At 40.9% G+C, this 14,126-nt stretch overlaps 2 protein-coding genes across 5 annotated transcripts in view; one reads left to right on the forward strand and one right to left on the reverse strand.

Annotated features, from left to right (window-relative positions):
- The first annotated feature begins 655 nt into the window (after positions 1-655).
- Pus3 (pseudouridylate synthase 3) lies at positions 656-10,155 on the forward strand. 2 transcript variants are annotated; one of them, XM_013009809.1, is made up of 5 exons: positions 656-685; positions 1,115-1,252; positions 7,344-7,766; positions 7,870-8,435; positions 9,389-10,155. In XM_013009809.1, the coding sequence occupies exons 2-5, from the start codon at positions 1,220-1,222 to the stop codon at positions 9,888-9,890; spliced, it is 1,524 nt and encodes a 507-aa protein (XP_012865263.1). In that variant the 5' UTR covers positions 656-685; positions 1,115-1,219; the 3' UTR covers positions 9,891-10,155. The 2 variants fall into 2 exon arrangements, with proteins under 2 accessions (XP_012865263.1, XP_012865264.1); XM_013009810.1 differs by lacking the exon at positions 1,115-1,252.
- The window catches only part of Hyls1 (hydrolethalus syndrome 1), a 13,418-nt gene continuing 1,841 nt past the window's right edge, over positions 2,550-14,126 (reverse strand). The window contains exons 2-3 of one of the 3 annotated variants that reach the window (XM_013009811.1): positions 6,765-6,884; positions 2,550-3,850 (exon numbers count right to left, since the gene is read on the reverse strand). In XM_013009811.1, coding sequence (XP_012865265.1) covers positions 2,905-3,850; positions 6,765-6,778 — 960 coding nt within the window. In that variant the 5' untranslated portion in view covers positions 6,779-6,884 and the 3' untranslated portion in view covers positions 2,550-2,904. Of the gene's footprint in view, positions 3,851-4,447; positions 4,824-6,764; positions 7,323-14,126 lie in introns of those variants that run through there. The other 2 variants (XM_013009812.1, XM_013009813.1) reach the window with 2 other exon arrangements.

The raw sequence follows: 14,126 nt of genomic DNA on the forward strand, positions 1-14,126 counted from the left end.
AATAGGTACAACCTTACTCGATTACATGCATTTATTTACGTCATCGGGGAAGAGCCCTTAGAATTATGCCGAATTTGAGGAAGGAACCTGATTTTTTTGTCTTTTTTTTAAAACTGGAATTTTGAGAGGTCAGTATTTCTGGAATTGGGGAGAGAGAGGGGAAAAAAACCTCAGAAAACAAGAACAGTGGTCATGATCTCTCCGTGGTGCTGAAGTAAGAGTCCCCAAGTTCCGGTCCCTCGCAGTCAGGCTCTTGAGCTTGTTTTGAGTTTGTTTTGAGGCTGTAATGTTTACGTTTAGCCTTTGCATTTTACTAGTATGTTTGTCTCTCAATGAGAACATCTAATTAAGCTAGTTATCAAATCAGACCAAGAACTTTAGTCTCATAGCAGACATTGGAAAATTACCTCTTTCCTGCTATGTTAACGCAAAACTAGAATTTCTCTTTAAATTTTTGTTGTCGTACTGTCACAGGCTCCAGACTGTGCTTGTCGCGGGGGTGGAGAAAAGGTGGGCGCGATAGGAAACCTCCGGTGCTGTGGGTTACAGGGTCCAGAGGACACTGGCCTCGAAACTACATTTCCCACAAGCCCCGCTGCATCTCCCGTGAAGCCTAGCGCGCACGCAGGGGACGCTCAGGGAACCGGTTCCGGTGCGGAGCCAGGCTGCGCGGCCGGTCGGGGAGGTGAGTGTGAGGAGTCTGCGAGCTTGGTGGGTGCAGCTGCGGAGCGTTACGGTGGATGAACAGCTGAACGGGTCTCTCCCCGTCCCCCTTCCCACCTCCGACACGTTGATTGTTGCAGGAAGTAGATCCTGTGTGTTGTTTCTGTTGCGCCTGGTTCTTCCGGGACTCCAGGCAGAGAGTTCCCCGCCGGGCCCCGGTGGGCTCTGTCGTGGGAGCCTAGAGGCGCCCCGGGCCTGTGGAGTTCAGGCCGCACTGGTCAGACTCGTTTGTCCGGAAACGTAGCGGAAGGACGTGGAGTTTTCGATTCTTTGGGGAGGGGGGAAGAGGGGATTGTTTCACATGCCACAATTTCAGTATTGACCACGGCGTACGTCTCCCAGTCCATTGACTTACGAGAAAATATACAATTTTTGCCGATTTCCTTTTAAGGTACCCGTTTTTATCTTCAAAAAACTTCTGAGCGCTTGGTGATGGCTATTGTATAGTGTGCTTAGCACACACAAGAATTCGCGGGGCGGTCCTGGCACGTGTTAGATGACTAGGAACTCCTGTTTCACCCTGCTAAGGGTAGGTGTACTGGGGGGCCAAGGAGGTCTGAGTAAGGAGCTGTGAGCTCCTGTTCTTTCAGTTTGTTCCATGACTGGACTCGCCCCAGGTTTAATTTTGTTAGCACGTTAGGTTAGGATACTCACTTTTCAGGATTTTTCGATAATTTGGACTTTTGAGATTCAGATAAAAAAATCACTTAAACTATTTTAAAAAATTATCTTTGTACTCAGAATTGGGTTTTGTCCCAGTACTTTACTATGACTGAGATCATGCTGTATGGATTGCAACCAATTTGCTTCACTTTAAGTTTACCTTTTCCCATATTAGTTCCCTAGGTAATTCTGTTGTCTCAACAGACATCATTGATGGACAGTTTTTAGTTGGAAACATGCCCTGTGCATAAGGTGTCACTGAATACAGTTCTAAATGCTTAGTGAAACTGAGTTGAATAAGCATTATGTAGTCTCAAATACTATATATATATATGTGTTGGGATGAATCATTCATGTGTCCATTCGTGTCTTCCTAAACAAGCAGACTGTTTATTCTGTCATTCTTAAGACTCCAGATTTTAGATATCCTTCGCTACATTAGAAGTAGCAAAAATGGAAGTTCCATTATAAGGAGAGAATTCGTGATTTCATCTCTACCTAGTCTAGATTAATTTCTTGTTTTTTTTATACATTGTGATGCCAGATATATTTGGAAGGGTTTTGTTTTTTGACAAACTGAGGTGCTAGGCTCATACTCACTAAGCTTACTTGCTTGCTATTTGGAGTCATACCTGTAGTCTGGCTTTTTGCTCCTTGTTTTGGAGATGTAGTTTCTTTTCTGTATGATGCAGCATCAAGTTATGATCCTCCAGATCTCAGCATCCTGAGTAGCTAGGATTAAAGGTTTAAGCCACCAGTGCCTTCCTGTATTTTAAATTTCTGATGCAGTGTAGGAACAGCCTTTAAGTGATAAGACATAATTCCAAAGAAAATCTGTGGTGAATTATAAAAGATATGGTATTCCAGAAGTGAGAAGTGATAACTATGGTTGAGAATAGAGGGAAATATGTTACTGAAATAATCCTCAAACAAAATGTGGGTAAGAATCTTTCTAATGCTTTGGGGCATCTATTTAAAAGCATTTTACATAGTTAACTAGACTTGCTTTAGTTATGGGGGCTGTCCTTTAGGACTGTAAAAAGCAGGGTTTTGTTCTTTGCCCTTGGCTCATTTACATGGTGTGAGTGCAGTGAATAGTCATGCCCTTGTTTTGAAATCATCTTCCTTTGGAACCTGTTTAATAGAAATAAGACTCAAGTTCATTAACTTCTAAAATTCTTTAATAGATGAGCTCATTGCTCACCAACTGTAAAAACACACTGAAAAGCAGTTCTCATTGGCCCATGGTAAAAAGGTTATCAATAGAAATTGTACTTATGAACTAGACAGAATACAAAGACCAGGGAGGCTTTTCTTTCTCTGGCATGATTCTCTTGCAATTGCTGTATTTAAGAATGGAAATTCAGAAACTGAGGGATGTCTCATATTTATGTGATAATACAGCTAAGAAAGACCAGTATGTAAAATTCTGTGCTTTTTGTTGTTTTCAATTTAAGAGATATTAAGAACCAGGCTATCCTACTCAATCCTGTAGACGGAGAGACAGGTAAAAAAGACTTAAGAAGGAAAAAGAGGGAAGGGAAGTTTCTTAGGTATAACACCACTTGCAAGATCACAACGCACACCCCAACGAAGTGCAGATCTTTTCTTCTCAGTTGGCACTAAGTAATTGTTTGGAACATATACGTGTTGAGGCTTGGACTGAGGTTCCGTTCTGGAAAGCATCTGTTCTCTGACACCCCAGCGTAGCTCCTTCCTTTGATCTTCACCAGGTAACCGCATTGTGTCCCAGTCCCTTTTGTACTCAAAATATCGGGCTACCCGGTCTATCTTGTTCCGGTTTCGACTTAACTGGTCTAGCTTTGGGAGAATAAAAGACTTAGGTCTGCTGGCAACCATCAGGTCTTGTTCATAAACTGGTGGGCTCATTCCTGCTCTTTGTAAATAGCAAAGCAACTGTTCCTGGGTAATTCCTTCATCTTCATCTGGTAGATTAAGTTTTTGTGAAGTACTATCTTCAGATTCCCTGTCTTCTTGAAATTGCAGATTCATCAACCTTTGTCTTAAGTCCCAGAGATTCAGATCACTTTCTATGCTGCTGGCTGGCACAGAATCACTTTCTGTCTCACTGACAATCGACTCATCTGTCACTTGGACCTCCCCTCCTGGTTTTCTACGTAGCACCTTTCTCTTCATCACTGGCTTTCGGAGCCTTTGAGAGGCCTCTGAGACTGTGTCCGAAGTGACCTCACTTTCTGTGTGTTGGTACTGTGATTGCACAGGAAAAGCAGGTCTCTTTCCTGAAGTTACTGAAGCTTTACTGTAAGGATCATACTGGATAGACTGGGCATCTCTCCCAATATCTCCCTCACCCTGCCCTGCACAGATATTGGTAAAAGCTGTAGCAGCTGCTAACATTCGTTCTTCTGGGTCCATATCAGTCCATTTTTGTCCATCAGGTCCCATGAGTTGCTCCATTGCTTTCTTTACACTGTAGGTCTGCCTGTAAGATAGAATACTTATCAGTTTTCTGACACATTTCCATTTTACAAATTGCTCATTCTCATCTCAATTTTAAGGAGTCATACTGAAAAAGAAAGGCCAGTGTACTATAAACCCAGTAATTTTTTTTTTTTTGGGTCCGGTCGTGGGGCCTGAACTCTGGGCCTGGACGCTGTCCCTCAGCTCTTCAGCTCAAGGCTAGTGCTCTACCACTTGAGCCACAGCGCCACTTCTGGCTTTTTTCTTTTTGCTTATGTGGTGCTGAGGAATCGAACCCAGGGCCTCTTGCATGCAAGGCAAGCGCTCTACCACTGAGCCACCTTCCCAGTCCCAGCCCCCAAACCCAGTAATCTTAACAGATAAAGACTAACAGGATAGTGTGGGAGTTGTTGGTAGGGCACTGATGAGCTCCAGGCAATCAATCCATTAATTGCTTTCATCTTCATTATCTTCTTGCTCATTCCCACTTCCTATTGCTTTGCCACATTTAGTAGCTCTAGAAAGGTAGGTTATGACATAAAAACTTGAGAACATGTGCTGTAGGGCATAATGCTTAGGGTACATTATGCAACAGGTGCTTAGAAGGTACTATATGTACCTGGCGTTACTCTGTGTGGTCACAATTGTAGGATGAGATCTTGAGTAAAATAATGCATCAGGGAGCTAAATAACTTGCCTGAAGTTACACAGCCAGTAACTAAGAGAGCTGAAATTTTGACTCAGGCACTTGGGCTTCAGAATGACTTAACCTGAAGAACCATCAAAAAAGGCAGTATTATGCTTATACTCACACACAGATGTATACATGCATATTTCCCTTTCTGTGCATCATTAATTTTAATATATTCCTAGTTGCTAAATCTATTCATTCTAGTTACCCTGCCATAGAAATAACTTTTAGTACCCAAATCAAACAGCCAAATACCCAGTGTTAGTTTCATGCCTAGAGCTGAATATCTGCTGCCTGCTATTTTTCTTTTAAAATTAAAAATCCAGCATATGCATGTAACTTAAAGCAAGGACTTCATGACTACGTTGCACTTAGGGTGTCTCTAGAATTTTTCATGTTCATATATACATTTTTATACTAAAAGCATGAAGGCCATTTGAGCATTAATAACATCATTCTGCAGAGGCAGAAAGCTGGACAGATGACTAGAAGTGTTGGAGAAGCATACATGTCTGTCTAGTCATGTACCAAATGATTTCTCAGTCTTTATATGGCCATGGGCCAAACATACCCATTCCTGCTATAAAGGAAAGCAGCACAAAACTCTGAACTCTAAAATGTTTTCAGTTCACAGCTACAGCTGTATCAGCTGGCTTCCAAATATATTGGCACAGGATTTTTTTTTTTTTTTTTGTCGGTAGTGGGCCTGAACTTGAGCCTGGGTGCTGTCCCTGAGCTCTTCAGCTCAATGCTAGTGCTCTACCACTTGAGCCACAGCGCCACTTCTGGCTTTTTCTGCTTAAGTGGCGCTGAGGAATTGAACCTAGGGGCCTCATACATGTAAGGCAAGTACTCCACCACTGTACACCACCTTTCTAGCCCCTCAGGATCATTTTAAAGTTGCACTGAATTCCAATACCTGTATCAAAAATTTTAAGTCAGTCCCTTATTAACAGCATTTACGTTTACAATCACTTATTAAAAACTTAAAACAGCTTGTAAATTTTAACATACTTGTGCAAGCACATTGTGAGGATGGGTCAAAAGATGTGTGCTCAGTTTTGACAACTATTGCCAATGTACTTACCTCTAAGGAATAGAACCTACAGTCTACTAACAGCACTCGCTTCTCCATTCCCTCTCTTCATTTTTTTTTCTTAAATGGGTGTGCTGGTTCTTTGGTTTGAACTCAGGTTCTGAGCTGTGTCCCACTTCTGGCTTTCTGTTGGTTAATTTTGGAGATACGGATCTCATGGGCTTTTCCTGCCTAGGCTGGCTTTGAACTACTTCCTCATATCTCAGCCTCCTAAGTAGCTATAATTACAGGGGTGATGTCCTGATTCCTGGCCACACAGTGGTTTTACATCAAACTCTCATCCTTGCTGCCAATTCCATCCAAGTTCTCATATACTTTTATATAACTTCAGTAAGCCTTTAGAAAATGGTTGGTCTTTGTCCATTTACCCCAGAGATTGCTGGACTTTGTCTTATTACCCTTTTGTTAAAACAGATTATATATTCATAAATACATATTAAAGCCCTTTGCCACTCATTTTACTTCTCATTCTGTTACCTTTTTTTTTTCTTTGAATAGTGCATGCTAGGCAGGCACTCTACCAATGAGCTATGTGTTTAATTTTGAAAAAAAATTTTTTTTGGTGGCAGGAGTTTTTCTTTTCAGGTTAAGCCACATTTTGAAAGGGATTCCAGATTTTTAGAGTGCTTTCCATAGAAATATGCTTCCACAAGAAAAAATTACTCTGTTTTCTTCCAGTAGTACATTTAAATAGTCTACTCAACATAAACACACAAACTCAAAGGGCAATAACCTAAATGACCTACCTAGACACAGATGACCTTGCTTTACAACAGTTGTGGAGATGATCTTCTGTAACTAAGTAACCATCAGTTACAGGTTATCTAGGACTGTTCCACTCTTAAGGATGTTGTATGGTTACTCCTCGATTATTGAAATATACCAGGAATTTTAACATCAATATCCAAATTACATCATTAGACTGACTCTTGGAACTGTTAGAAGTACAGAAATCTTTTATCAAAACATTAAATTTGGCTTTAAAGGGGGAGGGGGAGGTGTGGGGGGATGAGGGAGGATGATGCAAGAGGTGACAGATCAAAATGCATTGTACTTGTAGACTAATTTTTTGAATGGTAACTTTTGTACAGCTGCAAAGATAATTTAAGAAACAAATTTGGCTTTACAAGTTCAGTAATACATGGTTACCTTTTTTCTGTCATCAAAACTTCTTTAAGTACAGCTTGTCTCCAGCCAGGTTCTACTTCCAATGTAAAGTATAATCATTGATAATATTTCTTCAATTAGGCAACTTCTGTTGTGCCACCTCTGAAACAATAAAATATTGGATAATGTAATATGAGCCACTTAATTATCTGGAACACTGGAAAAGAACAGAAACTCAGTAATAGTTCTAAGAAGCCCATAAAAATAACTATTATTAGAAAAATTAGATGGATATGAAAATTCAGAAGGAAATGTTACAGGGGGAAAAAGGATCATCTTGGTTAATATAGAGAAATGAAATCTAGATATTTTATCTAATTTTTAAAAGTAAATTTAAAAAAAACCCTTATCAACAATAGGTGAATATTTTTCCTTCTCTCCTGTGAACTGGCTACATATAATGTAAAAGAATAATGTCTGGATGATCATCCCACACTTTAGTGCTTGTTTCTAGAATAAGCAAATACTCTGGGCATCAATAAAGATTAGAAGCTACTTGAATATAAGGATACAACACTAAAGAAATGCATACTGAAATGTATTCTTCTGTTCTCTTTTCAGGTAGGGTGGACCTCTATGATTAATTATTCTCGGGGTTGTTCTATCATGGCTGAGAATGACACAGACAGAAACCAGGTTGAGAAACTTCTAAAAAGAATACAAGAACTGGAGCAGGAAGTACAAAGACTTAAGAAAGACCAGGCCAACAACATCGGAGACTCACACATTAAAGAAAATTCTTTAGGATCTGGAAAGAGTAAGCGTACATTTGACTTCAGTGCACATGGCCGAAGACATGTAGCCCTAAGAATAGCCTATCTGGGCTGGGGGTACCAGGGCTTTGCTAGTCAGGAAAACACAAACAATACCATTGAAGAGAAACTATTTGAGGCCTTAACCAAGACGCGATTAGTAGAAAACAGACAGACCTCCAACTATCACCGGTGTGGTCGCACAGATAAAGGAGTTAGTGCCTTCGGCCAGGTAAGGACCAGGAAACTTTCTCAAAGCAAGCTATCCTATACCAGTACATCTAGGCGGCCATACTGAATGCTGAGATAATCAGTGTTTTTCTCTGATTCCACAGGTTATTTCTCTTGACCTACGTTCTCAGTTTCCAAGGGGCAAGGATACAGAAGCTGTTCATTTAAACAATGAAACCAATGATCCTGCAAAAGAGATCCGCTACACCCACATTCTCAATCGAGTACTCCCTCGGGACATCCGTGTACTGGCCTGGGCCCCTGTAGAACCTAGCTTCAGTGCTAGGTTCAGCTGTCTAGAACGGACATACCGATATTTCTTCCCTCGTGCTGATTTAGATATTATAGCCATGAATTGTGCAGCTCAGAAGTATGTTGGCACCCATGATTTCAGGAACTTGTGTAAAATGGATGTGGCCAATGGAGTGATTAATTTCCAGAGGACGATTCTGTCTGCTCAGGTGCAGATAGTGGGCCAGAGCCTGAGTGAGGAGAAGTGGCAAGAACCTTTCCAGTTATGCCAGTTTGAAGTGACTGGTCAGGCATTCCTGTATCATCAAGTTCGCTGTATGATGGCTGTCCTCTTTCTGATTGGCCAAGGAATGGAGAAGCCAGAAGTTATTGATGAATTGCTGAACATAGAGAAAAATCCCCAGAAACCTCAATACAGGTAAGCTAAACCAAACCAAACTAAACCATAAAAAACAACAACAAAAAAACTAAACTATAGTCCGTCTAGATAACTTAAGTCACTGATTCTGCCGCATGGAACTTTTAATTTGCAAAATGTTAACATGTGACTGATGGCTTCTAATTTTCTCACTGTTCTAAGCCCGATAGTGATACAACATGTGTAGGCTTCTTAGTTTTTGTAAAAGCATGTTATTACACCATCTTTTCCTTTTTCTGAATTTATGTTGCCAGGTAATTAAGTTCTGGTAAAATTAAAACATGAGGGCTGGGAAGGTGGCTCAGTGGTAGAGCGCTTGCCTTGCATGCAAGAGGCCCTGGGTTCGATTCCTCAGCACCACATAAGCAAAAAGAAAAAAACTGGAAGTGGCACTGTGGCTCATGTGGTAGAGCGCTAGCCTTGAGGTGAAAAGCTGAGGGACAGTGCCCAGGCCCAGAGTTCAGGCCCCACAACTGGGCAGAAAAAAAAAAAAAAAAAGTTAAAACATGAGTATTGAAACTATTCTTGTTGAACCTCATCTTGTTTCACTCAGTAGTCCAAGCTGCTGAAACAGAAAAGGCAGAAAATCAATTTTTTTCTTCTGAGAACAAGCTGAGGTCAGGTAGATACCATTAATTTACCACAAAGCTGTGAAAAATGCCATAAACATTTGGATAAATGCTACCATTTAAAATTGTGCAGCATCATAGGGTCGTAGCAGTATACCTCCTGATGACTTGTTACCTAATATGGATAAAATTGGCCCATAAAGGGTGTATGTATGTGAAATAGTAATAAAGTTGTTCCAGGTTAAAATTATCTTCTTAGCAGTTATTTTCTTAGCAGACAGTGGTGACTTCTCCCACCAAAGCCCCTTTTTACCCAGTTTACACCAGTTTTTAAAAGAACCAATAGACTGCTGCTATGTATTCTCATACTTCTTCTCTTTCTAGTATGGCTGTGGAATTTCCTCTAGTCTTGTACGACTGTAAGTTTGAAAATATCCATTGGATCTATGATCAGGAGGTTCAGGAATTCAATGTTACCCATCTACAACAACTCTGGGCCAGTCACGCAGTTAAGACCCACATGCTGTATAGCATGCTACAAGGACTGGACTCTGTTACCTTGCCCTGTGGGACAGGACCAGGTATGGATGATGCAACAGAATGGAAAGACACCAAGCCCCCTATCATAAAGCAGACCAGTGCCTTCATAGAAGGAATAAAAATGCGCACGTACAGGCCCCTCATGGATCGTCCTAAATGCCAAGGATTGGAATCCCGGATCCAGCATTTTGTACGTAGAGGACGCATTGAGTACCCACATTTACTCCATAAGGATGAAACAAAAACCAGAAGAGACTGTAATGACAAACTAGAGGAAGAGAATACTATTTTGGAGAAACCAACAAAGAGAGTCTGTGTTGATGCAGAAATTAAAAACATAAGTTAATCATGTATGTAGATAGAAAGTACATACAAAAAGTTTCATTGCAAGAAGTCTTAGGGATTCTGATCACTTTTTTAAGTAAAAGTAAGGCCTGATAAAGGAAATTCTGACATGACAAGACTTAAAACATTGTATTGTCACAGTCCAAAAGTATTAAGAGATGGAAGAAAAAAGTCATCGCAAATTATTTATATGTGGGCACTTATGTTCAAATTCATTATTTTTATGTGTGCCTTATGTTCAAATTCATTAAAACCTGTGGCAAGTATCATGTTTGTGGTGTTACTCCTTTCCCTGGCAATGAAATAATCACTACTCATCTTGAGTCCTCATGAAGAGCTTTGGAGTGTCTGTTTCCTAAGAGAATTTAAAAATATCAAATTCTGTCAGTTAACAGTCAGATAAACTGTTTAGTGCTAGGTGTGCATGTACCTAATTGATAGGTGTAGGTACAGGGTGTGTAAGTCTTAAGTGCAGAGGTGTGTATGTAAATGTTTCTGAAATGCAATTGTTATAGGTTGGCTCATGAGCCAGTGTTTGCCAACTCCTGGACTGTCTGTCTTAAAAAAAAAGTCCAGCTGGATTCCTGTAATCCCTAGGTACTCAGGAGGCTGAGATCTGAGTATCATGGTTTAAAGACAGCCCCATGCAGGAAAGTCCGCTAGACTACAAGTTAACCACCAAAAAACTGTTAGTGGAGCTATGACCCAAGAGATAAGATTGCTAACCTTGAGTAAAGCTTAGGGATAATGCCCAGGCCCTTAGTGCAAGCCCTAGGACTGGCACAACAAAAAAAGGTATATAAGCTGGAATTCTACACAAGTGAGACCCAGTTAAGTGGGAGAAAGAATGGGTTTTGTTTGTCTCAAAGTCACCCCTTAAAATTTATTTATAAATGTCAATATTCAGAAGTGTTTAAAGTTCTTAATACATTCCTGAATCAAAACAAAAATGATAAAAATTGCCATTATACTAGTGTTATCCAACTTTATGATGATAAGGCTCTTGTTTACCAACCAAGAAATAATTATATTTATTCCCACCTATGTTCAAGACTCCAGATGTACAATGGATTCTCAGCTCATGGTGCTAGTTAAAAAGCATATAGGACAACACAAACAACACCCAACCTAGAAAACTGATGCTAAGCCCGACAGAAGCTCAGCAGATGGACTGCACAAGTAAGGCTTCACTAAGAGTTCCAGTTTTAGGAAAATTAAGAGTGATGTGCCCATCGCTGAAGAGGAGGTGCAGTACAATGGCTTTTACATCCCAGCAGAGAGGAAACTAGAAAGTATCCCCATTTTAGAGATGGGGAATAGTGATCTTAAACAATTTAAGATTTGTCCCTGAATTTTTAAAATCTTGTTTTTAGTGTCATCACTGAATACGGCAGAATATCCTTAAACATGTAAAAACAAACCACTTTTTTTGGCCTAGCCAGTTTAAACTTGGGGCCTTGTTTTCTTCCTAGACAAGAGCTCTACACTGGAGCCACATCTCCACCCCTTTTTGCTTTAGTTTACCTTTCAGTTAGGCCTCTCACATTGCTGAGATTATAGGCATGAAACCCCATGCTTGGCTCATTTGTTGATAGATCATCTTACTAGCTTTTGGTTTGGGCTGGCCTCAAAACAGGTTGCTCAGCTGGACTAATGGATTACAGGCATGAGTCACTGCACCTGACCAAAGTTACTTTCTCAATTTCTTATTTCAATGTGCCTTGATTGGCATTAATTTTGTTTTGTTTTGGTTTTGAATAAGAAGTAAACCTAGAAAAGAAAAATAGAGTTTAAGAAATCTTTTCTCATGGGGCTGGGAAGGTGGCTCAGTGGTAGAGTGCTTGCCTTGCATGCTCAAGGCCCTGGGTTCAATTCCCCAGCACCACATAAGCAAAAAGTAAAAAAGCCGGAAGTGGTGCTGTGGCTCAAGTGGTAGAGCACTAGCCTTGAGCTGAAGAGCTGAGGGACAGCACCCAGGCCCAGAGTTCAGGCCCCACAACCGGACCCAAAAAAATAAAAAAGAACCTTGCGGGGGAGGTTTAGGTGGGGGGACGGGGGGGAGGATGGGAAGGGATGGGAAGGGGAAACAAAGGAGGAGGCTACACAATGCTTGATAAGAAATGTACTCATCTTGCCCATGTAATTGTAACCCCTCTGTATTTTCACAATCAAAAAGAAAAAAAGAAATCTGTGGGCTGGAAGCATGGAAGCATAGCTAGAGTGGTAGAATGCCTAACTGCTAAGTGTAAGGCTCTTGATTTAAACCCCCCTCCTCCCAAAAGTCAATTCTAAAACAATGACACATAGAACAAAAGCACTAAAAGCTATGTTAACAGATTTCATCTGAAGAGGCAAAAGAGAGGATCAGAGGGAGATCTTCAAGTAAAATTATTTCAAATGCTATCAAGTCCTGAAAAAGTAAGCATTTAAACTACCTCTCTCCCTTCTTCCTTCCCTTTTTTCCTTCCTGTATACCAGGGTTGAACTCTGGGCCTTGCACTCTTTAACTTAGCTTGCTTGCTCAGCTGGTGCTCTACCACTTAATGAACGGGAGGTGTTTGGACCACTACCCTCCAGGTCTCAACCTCCTGAGTATCTAGGATTACAGGCGTGGGTCACTGGGTTAGTGATTAAACTGGCTTTCCAATCTTATTATTGACAGTTACCAGAGAAATAATCAGGGCACTCAGCATAGATGGAGCAAACGAAAAGCCCCAAATGTATCTTTACGAAATTACTTGTTACAGAGGGAGTATTTAAGTGATGCAGTGTCCCCCCAAAAAACTTAAGTGATGCAGTGTCCTAGGTTTAGTTATGTACAAGTGGAAGGATTTCAAGAGTGGAATGGAAGGTATTTTTCAGTGTATAGATTCAGCAGAATTACAGAGAGGTTACTGCAGTTAGATTCCTCTACCACATAGAAGTGGGCAGCTTAAAGAATCAAGCATTAAAAAGAAAAAAGCCGGAAGTGGCACTGTGGCTCAAGTGGTAGAGCACTAGCCTTCAGTGGAAGAGCTGAGGGACAGCGCCCAGGCCCAGAGTTCAGGCCCCATGACCGGACCCCCCAAAAAAATAATTATCTTTAGCAATTACAAGATTCCGTATTATTTTTCCATACTATTTTGCTTCAAATAACATTTGTAAATATGTTATTTAAGGTTATTGTATTACAATAAATCATTCACCATGTTTCAAAAAAAAAAAAAAGAATCAAGCATTAAGCTGAGTACTGGTAGCTCACACATGTAATTCTAGCTACTTGTGAGGCTGAGCATAGGAGAATCATGGTTTGAGGCCAGCCTGGACAGAAAAGTTAGTGCGACCCCTTTCTTAAAACTATAGCTCAACACAGTGGTACACACTTGTTATCCTAAATTATGTGGAAGGCTGAGAGTAGGAGGGTCATGGTTCCAGGCCTGCCTGGGCAGAAAAGGCTGTGAAACTCCCATTTCAGCAGAGGGAAGCTGGACCAGGTTGTGCATCCCTGTGATGCCAGCAACTATGGGAAGCCTAATGTAGGCTCGGTCAAGGCTGCCCAGAAGGAAACGAGACACTATCTTAAAAATAATCAGGGGATGTTTTCACTATATTTGATGTCAGTATAACTTGTGGAGGAGATGGGGAAAAACAAGTCGTTTAAGGATACAGGTGGACCTGTTGCAACAATGAGAAGAAGTACAAGTTGTCATGTCCATAACGAGCTTTACAATGTCTGTGGGGGGGGAGAGGGGGGGAAGAAGGATTGGGACTGGGGGGGGAGGAGGGAGGCTGGGAAGGGATGTGAAGGATAAACAAAGGAGGAGGCTGCAATGCTTGGTAAGAAATGTACGCGTTATCCTGCCCATGTAATTGTAACCCCTCTGTACAGTATGTTCACAAATAAAATAAAATAAATTAAAAAAAATAATCAGGGGAAAAGAAACCAAACCAAACAAACAAACCAAGTGGCTCAGTGGTAGTGCCAGACTAGCAAGCTTGAGGCACTGTATTCAAACCCAAATACCATACAGTCATTAAAAATACTAGTCTAGCTCTAAGGGTAGTGGCCTATATATATAATCCCAGCTACTAAGGAGGTGGACATAAGGAGGATCAAATTTTGGGGCAAAAGCTCAAGATCTTACCTAAAGAAAAAAACCTAAGGGGCTGGGAAGGTGGCTCAGTGGTAGAGCGCTTGCCTTGCATGCCTGAGGTCCTGGGTTCGATTCCTCAGCACCACATAAGCAAAAAGAAAAAA

Source organism: Dipodomys ordii, unplaced genomic scaffold (assembly GCF_000151885.1).
Source record: "Dipodomys ordii isolate 6190 unplaced genomic scaffold, Dord_2.0 Scaffold10, whole genome shotgun sequence".
Lineage (NCBI taxonomy): Eukaryota > Metazoa > Chordata > Mammalia > Rodentia > Heteromyidae > Dipodomys > Dipodomys ordii.

Coding starts and splice junctions, on each gene's coding strand:
- Pus3 (XM_013009809.1), top strand. CDS start 1,220: ATGACTAGGAACTCCTGTTTCACCCTGCTAAGG. Junction 7,767..7,869: donor GAGTTAGTGCCTTCGGCCAG/GTAAGGACCAGG, acceptor CTGATTCCACAG/GTTATTTCTCTTGACCTACG. Junction 8,436..9,388: donor CCCCAGAAACCTCAATACAG/GTAAGCTAAACC, acceptor TTCTCTTTCTAG/TATGGCTGTGGAATTTCCTC.